Raw genomic sequence first — 15,168 nt, 5'->3', positions numbered from 1 at the left:
AAAGTAATCCGGGTAATCGTACTCGTAGTCATTTTCGGTTCGATCATCGGTTTGCCGGCTCTCGGTAGCCACATTGCAAGCATCATTGGTTACTCCCACTCCATTATTTTCTGGAATCGATGCTCTGCGTGCTTGGCGAGCTGTAGATCCACCGCTGGGTTTCTCGTTCTCATCGGTATCTTTCCGAGGGCTGTCATGGCCTACCGTCCCGGTAGCATCGGTGACTTCACCTGGAACTGGGTTTTCGAGCATAGCTTGACGTGCTGCTTTCTGGCGACGCCTAAACTTCTCCAGTTTGTCAGGGCAGTTCAGATTGGAGGCAGGCTCCCAGCTCGTTTGGGAATACCCCTTCCATTTCACCTCAAAGTAAGACAAGCCAAAACGAAAAGTTTCACGAAGAATTGTTTCCACTTCGTACACTTCCTCCACACCTGGGCACCATTATTAAAGTTAGAACATTTTTCCCAAAACCAACATAAGAGCATGTGCCAAACACGTGCTGCTTGTTACCTTCAGAACCCTCTTGGTGTTTTGCAGGGATTTTAGCCGTCACGTGGCTACCTCGGTCAGGCAAGTCCGCTTTTCAGGTTGTTTTTTTCTTCAACGCGCGTGCCTCTTGAAGTTGTGCTGCCTTGAACTTGTTGAGGAGCTCAGGACAATGCAGATTCGATTCCGGCTCCCACGACGTCTCGTCGTAACCCTTCCACTTCACATGGTACTTGGGCTTTCCACGCACGAACTTCATCTCGATGATCTTCTCGACTTCAAACTCGTCGTCTGCGGCATTATGAACGTCTACTATAAGATCGCTACGACGCTTTGCTAATGAAAGATGCGTTTTGCTTACCAGATGCCTCGGAGTTCACTGTCCTCGCTGCTTTTCTTCGCGCCTACCGGGGCGGCTGGGCGTCGCGCCCGCTGCCTACTCGGCGCTTCTGTGCCATCTCGACGAGTGACGGTGGAGAGGGGGGGGCAAAAGGCGCACTTCTTGCATCCGGATACGTGGGCATTGTTGACCTTGATCATACAACTATACTGATATTAAATTTCGAATCTAAACACATCCGGATACGAAGCACGACAGAGCAGATCGTATACTTGTAATATCTCGATGTTGAGTTGCAAGTGCCAATGTTGACATCGCAGGTGAATTGCTTAGCAGATTCCTTTGGCAATAACAAATAGACTGGTACGGTTAGGTGTCCTAAACTGCTTCTAGAGCTCCTCAACATTGTTTTCACAGTGATAAATACACGCTCCGCGTCGCACTCACCGTTCACGTAACCCGCTACATGGCAACGGGCATCACGACCGAGCTCGCGAGAAGCGAAACGACGGGCATGACGGCCGCACACCCACCCACGTGCATGTAAAGAAGAGGGATTTAACGTTGGGCTTGGGAATGTCAACATTGACATCGTGAGGCGCTGGAACTCCAGATCAGCGAGGCATCGAAGCTCACCAGAAAACTTGACGGCAAGCATAGCGGCACCCGGAGCAGCGACTGCTGCACGGCGAGCATAGCTGCGGCAAGCATAGTGGCGGCGTAGGCGACAGATGATCAGCGAGGATGGCGGCGGCGGCGAGTGCGAACATCAGGCAGCATTCCGATGAGCCCGGTCACAGCGTCACGGCGAGCGTAGCGGTAGCGGGGACAGCGAGAGCAGCACGGCGGGCATGGCGGCGGCCGGCATGGGCGACAGCAGCACGGCGAGCATAGCGGAGGCCAGAGTAAGGATCAGCAGCTTGGTGGCGGCCTTAGCGGCGACGGTCGATGCGAGCCGGGCGACGGCATAGTTGGGGAAGCGCGCTGGAGCAGTAGCTGGCGATTTCGGAAATGAGGTTTGGGATTGAGCGCGCGGAAACGATCTTCTGGCACGGATCGCAGCGCGAGCGTGATTGGCCGCGAAATGGCTGGTCAATTACACGTCGCAAATTCAAACGATGGGGGCGCTGATTGGCGTAGATACCGGAGCGAACCCACGGGCGAAAATCTGCGTGCTGCGCGAACTCAAAGCGCAAGTTGGAAAAGCGCGCGAAAAGCTGTGTGTTGCGCGAAGCTTGGTGGCTGAAGCCAGGCTGATACCACTTCGTGTGACCTTTGGATTGAGCCAATGCTGATTGGCTTATTAGCTTCAACTTCAACCCTCGATAAGCACTCCGAATTATAGTAGTTCTCGATTTAGTGACTACCTAGTACGAGGACATTTCTTTTGCAGTTCTATAGTAACTTACTTTTGCAAGTTCTTCAAACGGTGCCTGAAAGTCGCTCGCCTCGCTACCTAGGCCAGTGTGGTGTCCTCACAAAACGCGGTACCCGTAGATATGAAATACCAACCAATGCGTGCACACGATTTCTATAGGTGAGCGCTAGCACCATTGATCTTGTCCGTCGAAAAAGCTCTGCTTCTGGGTGGTCAAAAGCTCACGAGACAGCAACTAATTCCTACGCCGCGCTAGCTAAGAACACGGATGGTTGATGACCCCCCCCCCCTCCTATATTTTACTGCATTTTACTACATATAGGAGCCCACACACCGCTTGACCTCCCGTGCCGCGCCACCGTGCTCCCGGCTGGGAGGCAGCGATGCACGGTGGTGCGGCACTGGTGGTTGGGCCGGCCAAGTCACCTCTGACACCTCCAAGCAGCCCCCAAAGCTCCCTGGAGCGCCATTGCCAACGGACGCGAATTACCCTCGACTTTCGCCATACCACCGATACCAGCCACCCTCGGACCGCAGAACGCACCTCACTGGGCGAGGCGGCGAGCCGCGGTGGCGGGGCACGGGAGGCCAAGCGGTGTGTGGGCTCCTATATGTAGTACAATGCAGTAAAATAAAGGAGGGGGGGGTCATCAACCATCCGTGTTCTTAGCTAGCGCGGCGTATTCCTCGCTGAAGTCACTGGCGTCTATTCGTATCAGTGTTGTCGAGGAACAGGAGGGAATTAGTGTGCTGTCTCGTGAGCTTTTGACCACCCAGAAGCAGAGCTTTTTCGACGGACAAGATCAATGGTGCTAGCGCTCACCTATAGAAATCGTGTGCACGCATTGGTTGGTATTTCATATCTACGGGTACCGCGTTTTGTGAGGACACCACACTGGCCTAGGTAGCGAGGCGAGCGACTTTCAGGCACCGTTTGAAGAACTTGCAAAAGTAAGTTACTATAGAACTGCAAAAGAAATGTCCTCGTACTAGGTAGTCACTAAATCGAGAACTACTATAATTCGGAGTGCTTATCGAGGGTTGAAGTTGAAGCTAATAAGCCAATCAGCATTGGCTCAATCCAAAGGTCACACGAAGTGGTATCAGCCTGGCTTCAGCCACCAAGCTTCGCGCAACACACAGCTTTTCGCGCGCTTTTCCAACTTGCGCTTTGAGTTCGCGCAGCACGCAGATTTTCGCCCGTGGGTTCGCTCCGGTATCTACGCCAATCAGCGCCCCCATCGTTTGAATTTGCGACGTGTAATTGACCAGCCATTTCGCGGCCAATCACGCTCGCGCTGCGATCCGTGCCAGAAGATCGTTTCCGCGCGCTCAATCCCAAACCTCATTTCCGAAATCGCCAGCTACTGCTCCAGCGCGCTTCCCCAACTATGCCGTCGCCCGGCTCGCATCGACCGTCGCCGCTAAGGCCGCCACCAAGCTGCTGATCCTTACTCTGGCCTCCGCTATGCTCGCCGTGCTGCTGTCGCCCATGCCGGCCGCCGCCATGCTCGTCGTGCTGCTGTCGCTGTGCCGGCCGCCGCCATGCCCGCCGTGCTGCTCTCGCTGTCCCCGCTACCGCTACGCTCGCCGTGACGCTGTGACCGGGCTCATCGGAATGCTGCCTGATGTTCGCACTCGCCGCTGAGATCGTCCAGGAGCGCAACTGGTCCGGCCAAGATGTCGATGTTAACTATCCCAGGTCAATGTTGACTTCTGTTATGTGTGTTCACACATGGTCGGTGATATGGTGTGGTCAACATCAGAAGCAGCGGAATCTTTGAGGTTCGACGACATCCGACGTGTGAAAAATGGAGTTCAAAGCCTGACAAATCGTTGACGACTACCGGGCGTATTGGGAGGACTGCCGCGCGTATATGCAGTACCCGCCTCGGCTCTTCGTGATCATGAGAGGCCCCCCGGGCAGTGGCAAGACAACGTTTGCTCAAGAGGTCGCTCGTTATGCAGCAACGGTTGATTTCCGCGCATCGATTTGCTCAGCTGACCTCTTCTTCCAGCGCAGAGGATCCTATGTGTTCGACGCAAGTCGGCTTTGGGAGGCGCATCGAAGCTGCTACGAACAATGCAGAGAACTCCTGTGGCGCAGCCCCGACCGTGGCGTGGGTATCGTTATCGTCGACAACTGCAACCTTCGGATGGATGATTTTGAGCGCTATCAGGATCTGCACATTCCCTCGGACATGCTTGCGGTTGCTGCGTTCGAATGCCCCCCTGGCATAGCGGAAGCAACACAGCTCTTGGAACGAGCTAATCGTGTTGGCCACGCTATCCCTGGTCGCACTTTCGTGGAGTACTTCCACATCTGGAGACACAACGCACCGGAGGAGCCGCGCCCCGACAACGAGGTGGACACCGTCGATGAGCTGCACATCGATAACGAGCTGACCACCGTCAATATGCCGCGCGCCTACATCATCACGCTGGAAGAGTTTATGCGTGATCGCTAACGTGCTCCGGCAATGCCGAAGAGGTGACTGGTAGCTTCAGTAAATCTCTAATTTGACGTATCCACTCTTGTGTTGGCGCTTATCTCACCACTTCTGCATCTTTTTGTAAAGACAACCATGTGCATCTACTCGTACATCTCTCATTGAGTCATCAGGTCGACTACGACTTGGAACGTGTCTACGCTGGCTTAGACACTTGTTACTGAAGCCAGCTCAACAACGACTTATACCAAGTCAACGTTGACTTACAGTCCTCTTGATCCTAAATCGAATTGGTCCATATCAATTTATTTCAACTGTAGGATTTGCGGTTTCACTTTCTCAAAGAACCTTGACTGCAGCAAAGTGCTGATGGCGATGCTGATGGCGAAGCGATCTCAGGCTGCAGAGAGCGAGGGAACTGCTGGAGGTGCTGCTCGCCAGGCGCCCATGACGAGGAGCAAGAAGGCTGCAAAGGCGACGGACAAGCCAGCGACAAAGCGGACGAGCGCGCCCACTGACAAGTCAGCAAACGCTGCCAAGACCACGCCTGCCACCGGCAATGCCAAGCAGAAGCGGAAGAAGGGGGAGGGGCCAGACACTTCGACAAGCCCCCGTAAGCAGAGGAAGACTGCCAAGAAGACTGGCGAAGGATCCAACGGGACGACGCGCGAGTTGGGCGCCGCGAGTGCATCGGAGGACGAGGCGACGACTCGCGATGAAGAGACGACTCCCCTGGTACCCAAACACGCGCTCCGGTCCACGTGCTTGGCTCTACAAACGAAGATCGCAGACGAAAAGGGCGAGCACCGGCAAGGCTCACGGCGCAAGGCAGGTGATTACTACAAGATGGCAGACTACCAGAAGCGTGTGTGGGCGGAGAAATACACAGCTGCTAGGAACAGCGACAACGACTTGGACTACGAGGCTTTGAGCAAGTTGACTCAATTCAAGGCGTTCAAAAACAACCCAGAAGAGCTCCAGCGTCACGAGCCTGCGCTGCTGAAAGAGTTCTACGAGGTTTACTTAGCGGACCAAGCCCTGAAAGCAGACGCACACGCGCAGACCGCTGGATCGGGTTCGTCGAAGTTATCGCAACGTGGCGGAGCCGAGCACCTGGCGATCGAGCAATGCGACATCCAGGCGGCTCAGCAGCTTACCGCAGCCAGAAACCAAGCATCGCTAGCGTCAGACCAAGCTCCAGGGCCTCCAATCTCGCAGACACCCGTGGCCGTGCAGGAGGAAGGTGCCCCAGCTCGGAGCCTGCAAACCCACCCTTTGCGAGGGGAGTATGCGAATTTTGAACTCTCTATTTCGCAAGCACTGCAGCAGTTCCGAGAGAAGCTAGAGGAGGAGCAAGCGCGCTCAAGGAAATTAGAGGAGCAGTTAGCAGCCGCTGAAAACGAGCTGACCGAACTCAGGAATTTTGATCTCCCAGACACCGATATAACTATCGCGTTAACGAAGGAGTGGCGGAATTCGATTTTACAACTAGCCGAGGAGAAGGCAATTTCAAGTGGCTTGCGCAACAAACTTGCCCATGTGGAAACTGAGTTGAATTTGCCGAAGCAATCCGTCACCAAGCACGCAGACAATCTACTTAAGGCGCAGGTTAGCCATGCTAAGAAACTCCAGGATGTGCACGAAGACATGAATAACCTCACGAGAGAGGTGGATGAGCGCAAGAAAAAACTGGAGGATCGGGAGAACGAAGTGGCTACGCGAGAGAAGAATATGGAGAACAAGGAGGAAGAACTACAAGTCAAAGCCGAGGGGCTGCAATCTCATGAGGCCAAGCTCAAAGAGGAGGGCCGCCGTCTCCAGAACGTAACGCATCGCCTGCAACGGGAGCGGGAGCAGTTGGACGCGGTTAAAAAGAAACGAGAGAAGCCGAGTCGAGAGAAGCAACAAGGAGGCCGAATATCGCTAAGGCAGGCGAAGATTTTGAATGAAATGAAGCGCCAGACCCGGCTCCTGGAAGAGCAATTCAAGAACAACGGGTGCCCAGCTGCGTTTAAAGAGCTCGAAGCCAACCGCAACCGGATCGAGGAAGAGAGGGCGGCGATGCAAGCAGAACGGGATGGAGTGAGAACGCAGTTGGAATCGATAAAGGCTGCGCTAGAGGCGGTGAAAACGGAGAACAGCGGATTGCAAGACACCATCGCGAGGCCAGAGCTGTACTTGAGTATGTTCAAGCATAGCGCGGTGACCGAGAAAGCTATCGAAGAGTTCACAGAATGGAACGCCGTCATCCGAGATGGTAAGCCGCTTGAGTTTCTACTTCAGTGTGGTTTGGCATTGTATTGACTTCCATTGTGTCTGGTCTGAAAAAAAGGTAGGTAACACGAGCACAATGCAGAAGAAGCGCGACTTCATTCTGGGCAAAATGAAGGAGGCGTTTGGATCGAAGACGGCGGACGCTGAAGAGTTCAAGGCGCTTGCGGTCGAGTTCTGGGAGAAAAGAAATGAGTTGGTCCACGACAAGACAGGTACCGTCATTCACTCGATGGACCACGGCAGATACGCGTGTGTATGCGCGAAGATTATGGAAGCATTGGCTGCGTTTGAGAGTGCCATCCTGCTGTAGTTGTGTTTGCTGCTGCGTAACGATGAATGAATACACCTTTCCAAGTCACCGATGACTTTGAGCGAGTCAACTGTGACTCGAATACGCTTGTTATATTGATCGCGAAGTCAACATGGACTTAAACCAAGTCGACATTGACTCAAATGTACTAGTAATAGCGAAGTCAACGTCGACTCTGAACGAATCTACATTGACTCGGTCGACAGCGACCCAACGTTGACTTACAAATCCAAAAAAATAAACTCGGTTTCAGTATGAACCCCCAAAGGGTCGTTTTACTTGAGTTTGTATAGACAGTATCCGAAGCGAAAAATGGCTGACTTTTCAGATGAAGAGGATCGACAACTCGTTCAGCTCGCGGCGGTGTACGAGCAAGCGGGAAGACGAATCGAGTGGGTGTCAGTGGAGAAAGACACGAGGCCGTCAACATGGAGCGCAACCAAACTGCAACAGCGAATCAAGACGCTCAAGAAACGATATGGCAATAACGTGCTGAGTTTCCCCCCACGCTATTTCCGCCCGCCACCAGACCGAGCAGGACTGCATTTGGAAGCCAAAGCCGCGTCTCCTCTACGGTTTTTGCCTTCACCACATACCATTTCGATCCTATCACCGCAAGAAACCTACAACGCCACTGAAGGACTATTCTGCCTACTCACCAGGCGTGATGTGCGCGCGAGTGAACGTCAGCTAAATACCGGGGAAATTACAATGGCTGGGGTGTCCATGCTGATCGAAGAAGCGAATATTCAAGTGAATGACGTGTTTCTGGATGCTGGATCCGGCGTGGGAAATGTTCTCGCTCAAATCGCTCTGCAAACGCAAGCATTTCGTGTGGTTGGTATTGAGATCCAACGTGACCTGGCCGCTAAAGGTATGGAGCTGATTGCGTCTAGGGCATCGCGCTTTCCACACTTGCTCAAGATCAGCGTCGTCACCGCAGACATCCGCAATATTGCTGAAGGCAGCGATACTGTTATCAATGCTGATGCAGACTCGAAGTTGGCTCAACCCAGCTCCCTTATCAGCTCCGCCACCCTTTTATTTTGCCACGACACTGTGTAGAGTGTGTCCGCGGCATCGTAATACGTGCCGAAATCCGTTTTGCAATCGGTGGAAGTTACTGAAAACAATTCAGTTTCCGATGACTTACAGCAGCTCCCTTCGGGATTTACACCTGTACGCAGCTGAACCAAGATGGTCGATGCAGTAACTACGATCACTACTCTAACATTGCCGCCGAGAGTCAAACCAACAACTATGTATTAATTGCATGAAAATCAATCACAACTCTAATCAACTTCGACCTGCAGTTGAGTTTGACAGCGTAATGAAGCCACTGTCGCCCCATGAGCTGTCATACGAGGTCTAGAGAACCCAATACAAGATGAAGTGTTCGTAGCGGACGAGCTTACTCGAGTCGACGTACGGCATCGTGGGCTCCGTAACCAGACCCCAGCTGACCATGAAGACTCCATGCTTCAAGCCGCCGTTGTATCTGTCGTTCTTGGAGTCTTGCCACACCCCGCTGTCCCTGTCGTGCTCTTGGCGTCCTCCCTACCGCTTGTTTCCACCGTCGTGCCTTCGGCATCGCGCTTGGACATTCGCTGTGGAGTCGACTCGCGTTAGGGTGAAGTGTCAGCATCCGCATGGTTTCAGCGGTGGGGGCACGTAGCTTAGGTGGGCGCAGATGCACAAGATCGCCTCCTTGCTTAACTCCTGACGGGAGTAGCCGGTGAACAGCTCGTTCTGAATGTAATACGCCTGTCGACAACAACACCACCAGCATGAGCCCCTAGATATGAACGCCAAAGCTGCCAAGACCCGGCCTTACCTGGTGGGGGTTGAAGATGGTGTCCAGCTCGCACACCTACCGAGTCCACAACATCTCTCAGCGTCAGCCTTGCTTCTACTAAAGCTCCAGTAGCCCTGACGCCTCACGTACATTGCCGAAGTAGCGGTCGGGCTCCTCCACGAACAGGAGCGTCCAGGTCTCGATCGAAAAAACTCGGTCTTCGCAGTGGCACCGGCAGAGCCGTACTCGTAGCTCCTCGACCAGCGTACCTCACGTGTGTGAAGGCATCTATAGAAGCACAAATCCGAATGTTCTGCAAAAAAGCTGCATTTATTCAAATGCTAATCTCAACATACTGAGGAATAGCTGCCTTAAAGCTCCTAATTACAGTGCTTTCGGGGATGGCATCCCAAGCAGCAATCGTAGCGCGAACGGCACGGAGCCGCTTTTCTTTAGCACTGCCACCCGTGATGCCAGACCAGTTCGAGCGCAACTTTGCCTTTAGTGGCCCCATTACACCGACATTCAGCGGCTGGCAAACAGCCGTGCTGTTTGCGGGTAGAGGGACCACAGTAGCATTAGCAACTTCGGCAACGACCCGCTGCACCCATGACACTCAAAGTTGTCAAGAAGGAGGACAGCGGGTCCATCAACGTCGTATTTTAACAACTTTTCTACGTAAAAATGCCACGTAACAGCGTCCATCCAAGCGTTCTCTTGGACGGTGTAGAAGTGTCCTTCCGGATACTCTTCGAACTCGCTTGTGTCGATTCGACCGCCCAGCTTGCCACGCAGAACAAACAGAATCGGCAGCTTTTTCCCTAAAAATAGTATAACAAATACAAATTAGCCTTAAAAATAAAAATTAAGAGAACAACACAAAGGAAAACTTACCATCAGCTCGAATCGTGAGCACAGCCGTCATGCGGCCGGTGTGCTTGGACGTGTTCGCAACCCTCGCAGCGTCCCGCCGACCTCTACCCGCCCACATCCGAGCCGGAGGCATGTCAAAATGGATGGCAGTCTCGTCCACGTTGTACATGCCCTCCGGCCCGTACGCGGCGTGCGTCTTCCAGAAGTCCAGCGCGAACTCGGCGCGCGTTTGCTCTAACTCCTCGGTGCTTTTCTTTGCCGTTTGTGGCTTCTGGGAGGTAAAACCATGCCTAAAACACGCAAATAAAGGTAAATGTTAGGAAACTGATGGAGTTTTAGCAAAAACAAAATTATTTACCGAATTGCGAGTCTCTCGACCATGCGCTCAAGCGCCAGGATGCCGCTTCGCTTCCTTTGCAGGTAGTCCTCGACTCACTCGCTCTCGATTGCCCAGAATGCCACGTGTAGTGAGGGCCTGAACATTATAGCATAAAGTTTAACGGTTAAACGCTACAAATTATGAGATTCTAAAAAAAACAAACTTACCTTCTCTTCGCGCCGCACGTCCTCATGAAGGTGACGACCGCAAGAATGTCGGGAAATACTTCCCTGTGGCCCTGGCCCTTCAGGGACTTAGCGGTGGAGTGGCCAGTGAAGCTAAAAAGCTTTTCAGCTTGCTTCCACCAGCTATGGACAGTGCCCCGAGCAAGTTGGAGCTCGCGGGCTGCCTCCTCCACCCCTACATCTTCGACGAGGCGGGCCGCTTCGCGCTTCTCGCGGACGGTGTAGCTCTTCTGCTTCTTCTTGGGCGGCGGCGTGTCCTCCATGGCTCGAAAAACAGTTTGAGCGGCTCAGTCGACCAGCTCCAAATTAGGCAATGGCACACGGGGATTTACCAGAGCCATTCAAAAATTAAATCGCGGTGATTGGCTTATTTTTATGAATAAAATAAATTTGATTGGACAAAATCATCGCTTGTTTTGTATGGACATGTCTATGGAATGCCGGGTTTTGCGTTGCCGGATTTTTCCGTCGTTGTCTGTACGGGCCCTGGTACTAACTTTTATGAGGTCCTACGTAGGAGCAAAAGTCCTACGTAGGAACCCCAAATCGGAGGGCGTTTTGTCAGAATACCCCCAACCGCCAGTGATGGTCCTTTTTGAAGCCAGGTGACGACTCCGCTTGGCCGACGGCGACTGGCTTCGCCAGACCCCCACTCACGCGCGACGTGGTGAGTGCTGCAATGCGCCGAGGCACCCGGCTGTCCGACGGGGAGCGCTGCTGTTGAGCATTGGTGCTCGGCTCAGCCTAACCTCGAGCGCGAGGGCGTCCACGTGATGTTGCCCCCACGTTCTGTCTGTTTGACGTTGCCTTTGGCGCCAGCTGTCCACGCTTCCCTTGATCGTCCGAAACACGCCTACAACCCCGCGAAGCGTCGAAGCACCACCTGCCAGAACTAATTCCCCCGCCACATCCGGTGCATGACGCACAGCGCGTCGGCTTCTGCGACTTTTCGCATGGCCCCGCAGCAACCGCAAGAACGTGCCGCGGCAACTTCGAGCTCGCGAGTTCTCTCATTCTCCAATTGACGCCGTCGGCCGCAGGTCTTCTCGGGCGTCTACGCACTTCTACTACTACATACACTCCCACCTGGACGCGATGGCGAGTCGCTGCGCGCGCAAGAGCTCGAGTCTGCGGGCCGCCAAGCGCTGGCTCGCGGACGAGATGGAGATCATGGAGGCGCTGGCCGCCACGCGCCGCGTGCGCCCCATCGACACACAGGCCAGCAAGCAGAAGCTGCGCATGCTCAGCGAGTTCTTCCCCACCGTGGCCGTGGACGTGCGCCGCGACGTGCTGGTGGCCGCCAACTACCGCGAGGACGTGGCGGCGGCCATGCTGGGCGACCTGGCGCAGGAGCCGCCGTCCGCCGCCGCCGCTGCTGCTGCGCGCTCGCAGGACTCCCCCGAGCTGCTGTTCGTGGACTTGCACGCGGACGACGACGACGCCTCGGAGCTCGCGGACGAGGAGGACTGGAGCGAGGTCGCGGCCGCCAGCAACGGCACCGACGCGTGGGTCGTGATCCAGGACGACTGGGAGGTCGTGGACAAGGACGGAGAGAAGGTGCGCACCTTCGCCGACGTCCTGCAGACAGCTCCCGCTCCGGCGTCGCCGCTGCCAGCGACGGTCACTACAAAGCAGCCGGCGCTGCTGTCGCGTCTCTCCATTGTGGAGCGCGCCCCTGTACCCAGCCGCACGTTGAAGACGGCGGAGAGCGACCGGGCGCTGCCGGTCTACGAGCTGGAGCGTGGCGTCAAGTCATTCGGCGCGCGGAAGCGCCACCTGCTCAAGCACCGTCGGTAGATGCATCGGCGGCGATGAGTTAAAGTCTCGCCGCGCCGGGGCGACAACGGTAAATTGCCCCGGAGTATTTTTATTATTTTGGAGTCGGCGCTCCAGGTGACTAAAAGGCCAGCGACCGCGATTGAACTAGCAACAACCAGCATCGAACAGCAACCACAGCCACGGGCGGTGCAGACGGCCTCGCCGCCACCTCCATCGAAGCAGTACCATAAACTACCATAAAGAAATCACCCGAAATGGAAAGGCACATTGTTTTTGGACACCACCATGCAATTGCAGTACAGTATTGGCCCTAAGCTTTCCTGCACGTGGAGAGCAGTCGAGTCGAAGTTGCCATTTGATCATGCCCACTTCACTGCAACGGGACGATGGCGCAGCATTGAAAGGAGCTCGCAATCGCATCGCATCAACACGGTCCAAAATGACTTCCTGATAGTCCTTGAGCGTCCGCGTTCTATGCTCGAGTCCCACTGTTTTCAGTTTTGACTCGAAAGACGTATGGGACCTTGAAATGGTCAGCGTAATCGGGGCTTCCCGGTAACACGTCGTTACATCATCAGCTCATCTTCCCCTCCATCACAACTCCGATCATTATAAATACCTGAGCCGCAGGGAGGGGTCTTCACTGCGACACAACTCCCCTGCTCCTCGCCTCGCCGCCATGTTCAAGGTCTACGCGGAGCGGACGGAGCTGCTGCTGGAGGACTGCCGCGCGGGCGCCGGCCCGTGGCTGCGACTCACCGCGAACGCGACCTCGGGCGGCGTGGACATCGAGCCGCTGGCGGCCGGCGGCGGCGCCGCGCAGCCCAGCGAGGACGCGGCCACGGTGCCCATCCACGCGGTGTACGGCGTGTACACGCTGCTGAGCGGGCCGTACCTGGCGGTGGTCACGGACTCGCGCGTGGTGGGCTCGGGCCCGAACAGCGAGAAGATCTACTGCATCCTGGAGCTGACGCTGCTGCCCGTGAGCGCCGCGGCGCACCAGAGCTTCTTCAAGCACGCGAGCGCCAGGGAGAAGCAGGACGAGCGCGAGTACTGCCGCATGCTCACGTCGGCGCTGGCCTCGCGCACCTTCTACTTCAGCTACGACCTGGACCTGACGCTCTCGGCCCAGAAGCGCGCGTCCGCGTCCTCGTCGGCGGCGGCGCAGCGCCAGTCGCCGCTGTACGCACGCGCGGAGGAGGACTTCTTCTGGAACAAGCCCGTGCTGGGGCGCTTCATTGAGCTGGAGCTCAGCGACTGGATCGTGCCCGTCATCTCGGGCTTCGTCAAGGTCATCAAGAAGTGCGACGTCAACGGCCAGCGCTGCGATATTTTATTCTTCACGAGGCGCAGCTGGCGACGCGTGGGCACGCGCTTCAACGTGCGGGGTGTCGACAAGGACGGCAGCGTCGCCAACTTCGCCGAGACCGAGATGCTGCTGGTCAAGCCGTCCAGGGCCGTGTGCTCGTACGTGCAGGTGCGCGGCAGCATCCCGCTGTACTGGGATCAGATGGTCACGTTGAAGTACATGCCACGCACGCGCTACGCCTTCTCGGGCCACGAGAGCGTCGTGGACTGGAACGAGTTGGCCTTCCGCGCACATATGGACAACCTCATCCAGCGCTACGGACACATCACGTGCGTGAACCTCATCGACAAGGCCGGCAAGAGCGCGACGGTGCGCGACCAGGCGCAGCTCGGCTCGGCATTCGGCAAGTATGTCAAGAAGTACAACCAGCTGTCCAAGTCGGGCGACGGAACGAGCTCGGTCGGGTCCGCGGCGGCGCCGTCGATGCCCGCCTCTCCTGCGCTCCACGCCTTGTCACCTCGCCAGCACAAGAGCTTGTCGATCTCTCTGCCCTCCGCCCCCGCGTCCAACGGGAGTAACGGGTATGGCCCCTCGAGTGGGAGTGGCTCAGGTGCAGGATCACCCACTAGTGCGTCGGGAGTCAGCAGTGAAAAGGGATCCGGGTCATCAGGTACTCCGGTGCTGCAGTCGTCTGTTTCCATGCCTGTACGAGAGCAGCCGCCGCTTCAAGTGGCGATCCCGTCGGCGCCCACCTCAATCTCGCAGCTCTTTGCGGAACCCGTGGCGTACGTATGGTTCGACTTCCACCACGAGTGCCGCAAAATGGCGTGGCAAAACCTGTCCAAGCTGATGACGGAGATGGAGGAGCAGTTTACGCAGTATGGCTGGTTCGAGTGCGACGGCGAAGGACGACTGCTCTCTCGCCAGCGTGGCGTCTTCCGTGTAAATTGCATGGACAACTTGGACCGCACCAACGTCGTGATGAGTCTCTTTGCGCGACGCACGGTACTTATGGCGCTGCAGCTCTACCCCTTCAACACGGCTGGGAACGACAAGGGCAATAGTGTCCTGGACTCGCCGTACGACAGCTTCGAGGTCGTGTTCAAGAACGCATGGGCCGACAACGCCGACTACGTGAGCAGGATGTATGCTGGCACGGGCGCGTTGAAGACAGACTTCACGCGCACAGGACGACGGACAATTGCAGGTGCTCTGCAGGACGGCGTGAACTCTGTCACTCGTTATTACCTCAACAATTTTTCGGACGGTATTCGCCAGGACTCTTTCGATCTGCTTGTTGGCAACTTCACACCGGACAAGCGGGACGAGTCGCCGTTTACTTTCCAGCAGCAGCACAGCCTTCTGAACATGATGCTGGAGGCCACACTTGCTACGCTTGCAGTCGTCAGCGTGTCCCTCAGTATGCGTCCGGATCTGCCTGTGGCCGCACGCGTGCGCGACGGGCTCATTGCAACGTTCGTGCTCTTCGGAGTAACTGGCTACCTCATCATCAAAAAGGGGAAGTTCCGTTCCATTGGGCGCCGATACGTCTGCAAGCCGGCATTCAGCTCCAGCGGCTACATTCGCCGGAAAATGGTGTAGAAAGTGTA

The 15,168-nt window shown here is 55.7% G+C and overlaps 6 protein-coding genes across 6 annotated transcripts; 5 read left to right on the top strand and 1 right to left on the bottom strand.

The window, feature by feature from the left end:
- Positions 1 to 2,587: 2,587 nt before the first annotated feature.
- Positions 2,588 to 4,672, top strand: PHYSODRAFT_328423 (hypothetical protein; the record flags this gene model as incomplete). The annotated part of the gene is made up of 4 exons (XM_009524716.1): positions 2,588 to 2,799; positions 2,879 to 2,961; positions 3,581 to 3,834; positions 4,067 to 4,672. 4 exons carry the CDS (start codon positions 2,588 to 2,590, stop codon positions 4,670 to 4,672), a joined length of 1,155 nt encoding a protein of 384 aa, XP_009523011.1.
- Positions 4,673 to 4,789: 117 nt separating this feature from the next.
- PHYSODRAFT_257235 (hypothetical protein) lies at positions 4,790 to 7,238 on the top strand (the record flags this gene model as incomplete). Its single annotated transcript, XM_009524715.1, has 5 exons — positions 4,790 to 4,803; positions 5,014 to 5,389; positions 5,483 to 6,911; positions 6,991 to 7,116; positions 7,141 to 7,238. 5 exons carry the CDS (start codon positions 4,790 to 4,792, stop codon positions 7,236 to 7,238), a joined length of 2,043 nt encoding a protein of 680 aa, XP_009523010.1.
- A 312-nt stretch (positions 7,239 to 7,550) lies between these two features.
- On the top strand, positions 7,551 to 7,760 carry PHYSODRAFT_488208 (hypothetical protein; the record flags this gene model as incomplete). Its single annotated transcript, XM_009524714.1, has 1 exon — positions 7,551 to 7,760. A coding segment is annotated over one exon (210 nt), but the record flags the coding sequence as incomplete, so codon positions are not given.
- Positions 7,761 to 9,558: 1,798 nt separating this feature from the next.
- PHYSODRAFT_245985 (hypothetical protein) lies at positions 9,559 to 10,733 on the bottom strand (the record flags this gene model as incomplete). The annotated part of the gene is made up of 5 exons (XM_009524713.1): positions 9,559 to 9,581; positions 9,810 to 9,854; positions 9,928 to 10,196; positions 10,343 to 10,381; positions 10,453 to 10,733. 5 exons carry the CDS (start codon positions 10,731 to 10,733, stop codon positions 9,559 to 9,561), a joined length of 657 nt encoding a protein of 218 aa, XP_009523008.1.
- An 832-nt stretch (positions 10,734 to 11,565) lies between these two features.
- Positions 11,566 to 12,267, top strand: PHYSODRAFT_490762 (hypothetical protein; the record flags this gene model as incomplete). The annotated part of the gene is made up of 1 exon (XM_009524712.1): positions 11,566 to 12,267. One exon carries the CDS (start codon positions 11,566 to 11,568, stop codon positions 12,265 to 12,267), a length of 702 nt encoding a protein of 233 aa, XP_009523007.1.
- Positions 12,268 to 12,928: 661 nt separating this feature from the next.
- PHYSODRAFT_497752 (hypothetical protein) lies at positions 12,929 to 15,160 on the top strand (the record flags this gene model as incomplete). Its single annotated transcript, XM_009524711.1, has 2 exons — positions 12,929 to 13,639; positions 13,775 to 15,160. The coding sequence occupies 2 exons, from the start codon at positions 12,929 to 12,931 to the stop codon at positions 15,158 to 15,160; spliced, it is 2,097 nt and encodes a 698-aa protein (XP_009523006.1).
- Between the last annotated feature and the right edge of the window lie 8 nt (positions 15,161 to 15,168).

This window comes from Phytophthora sojae, assembly GCF_000149755.1.
Source record: "Phytophthora sojae unplaced genomic scaffold PHYSOscaffold_3, whole genome shotgun sequence".
Taxonomy (NCBI): domain Eukaryota; phylum Oomycota; class Peronosporomycetes; order Peronosporales; family Peronosporaceae; genus Phytophthora; species Phytophthora sojae.
This window is presented reverse-complemented; position numbering and strand designations above follow the sequence as displayed.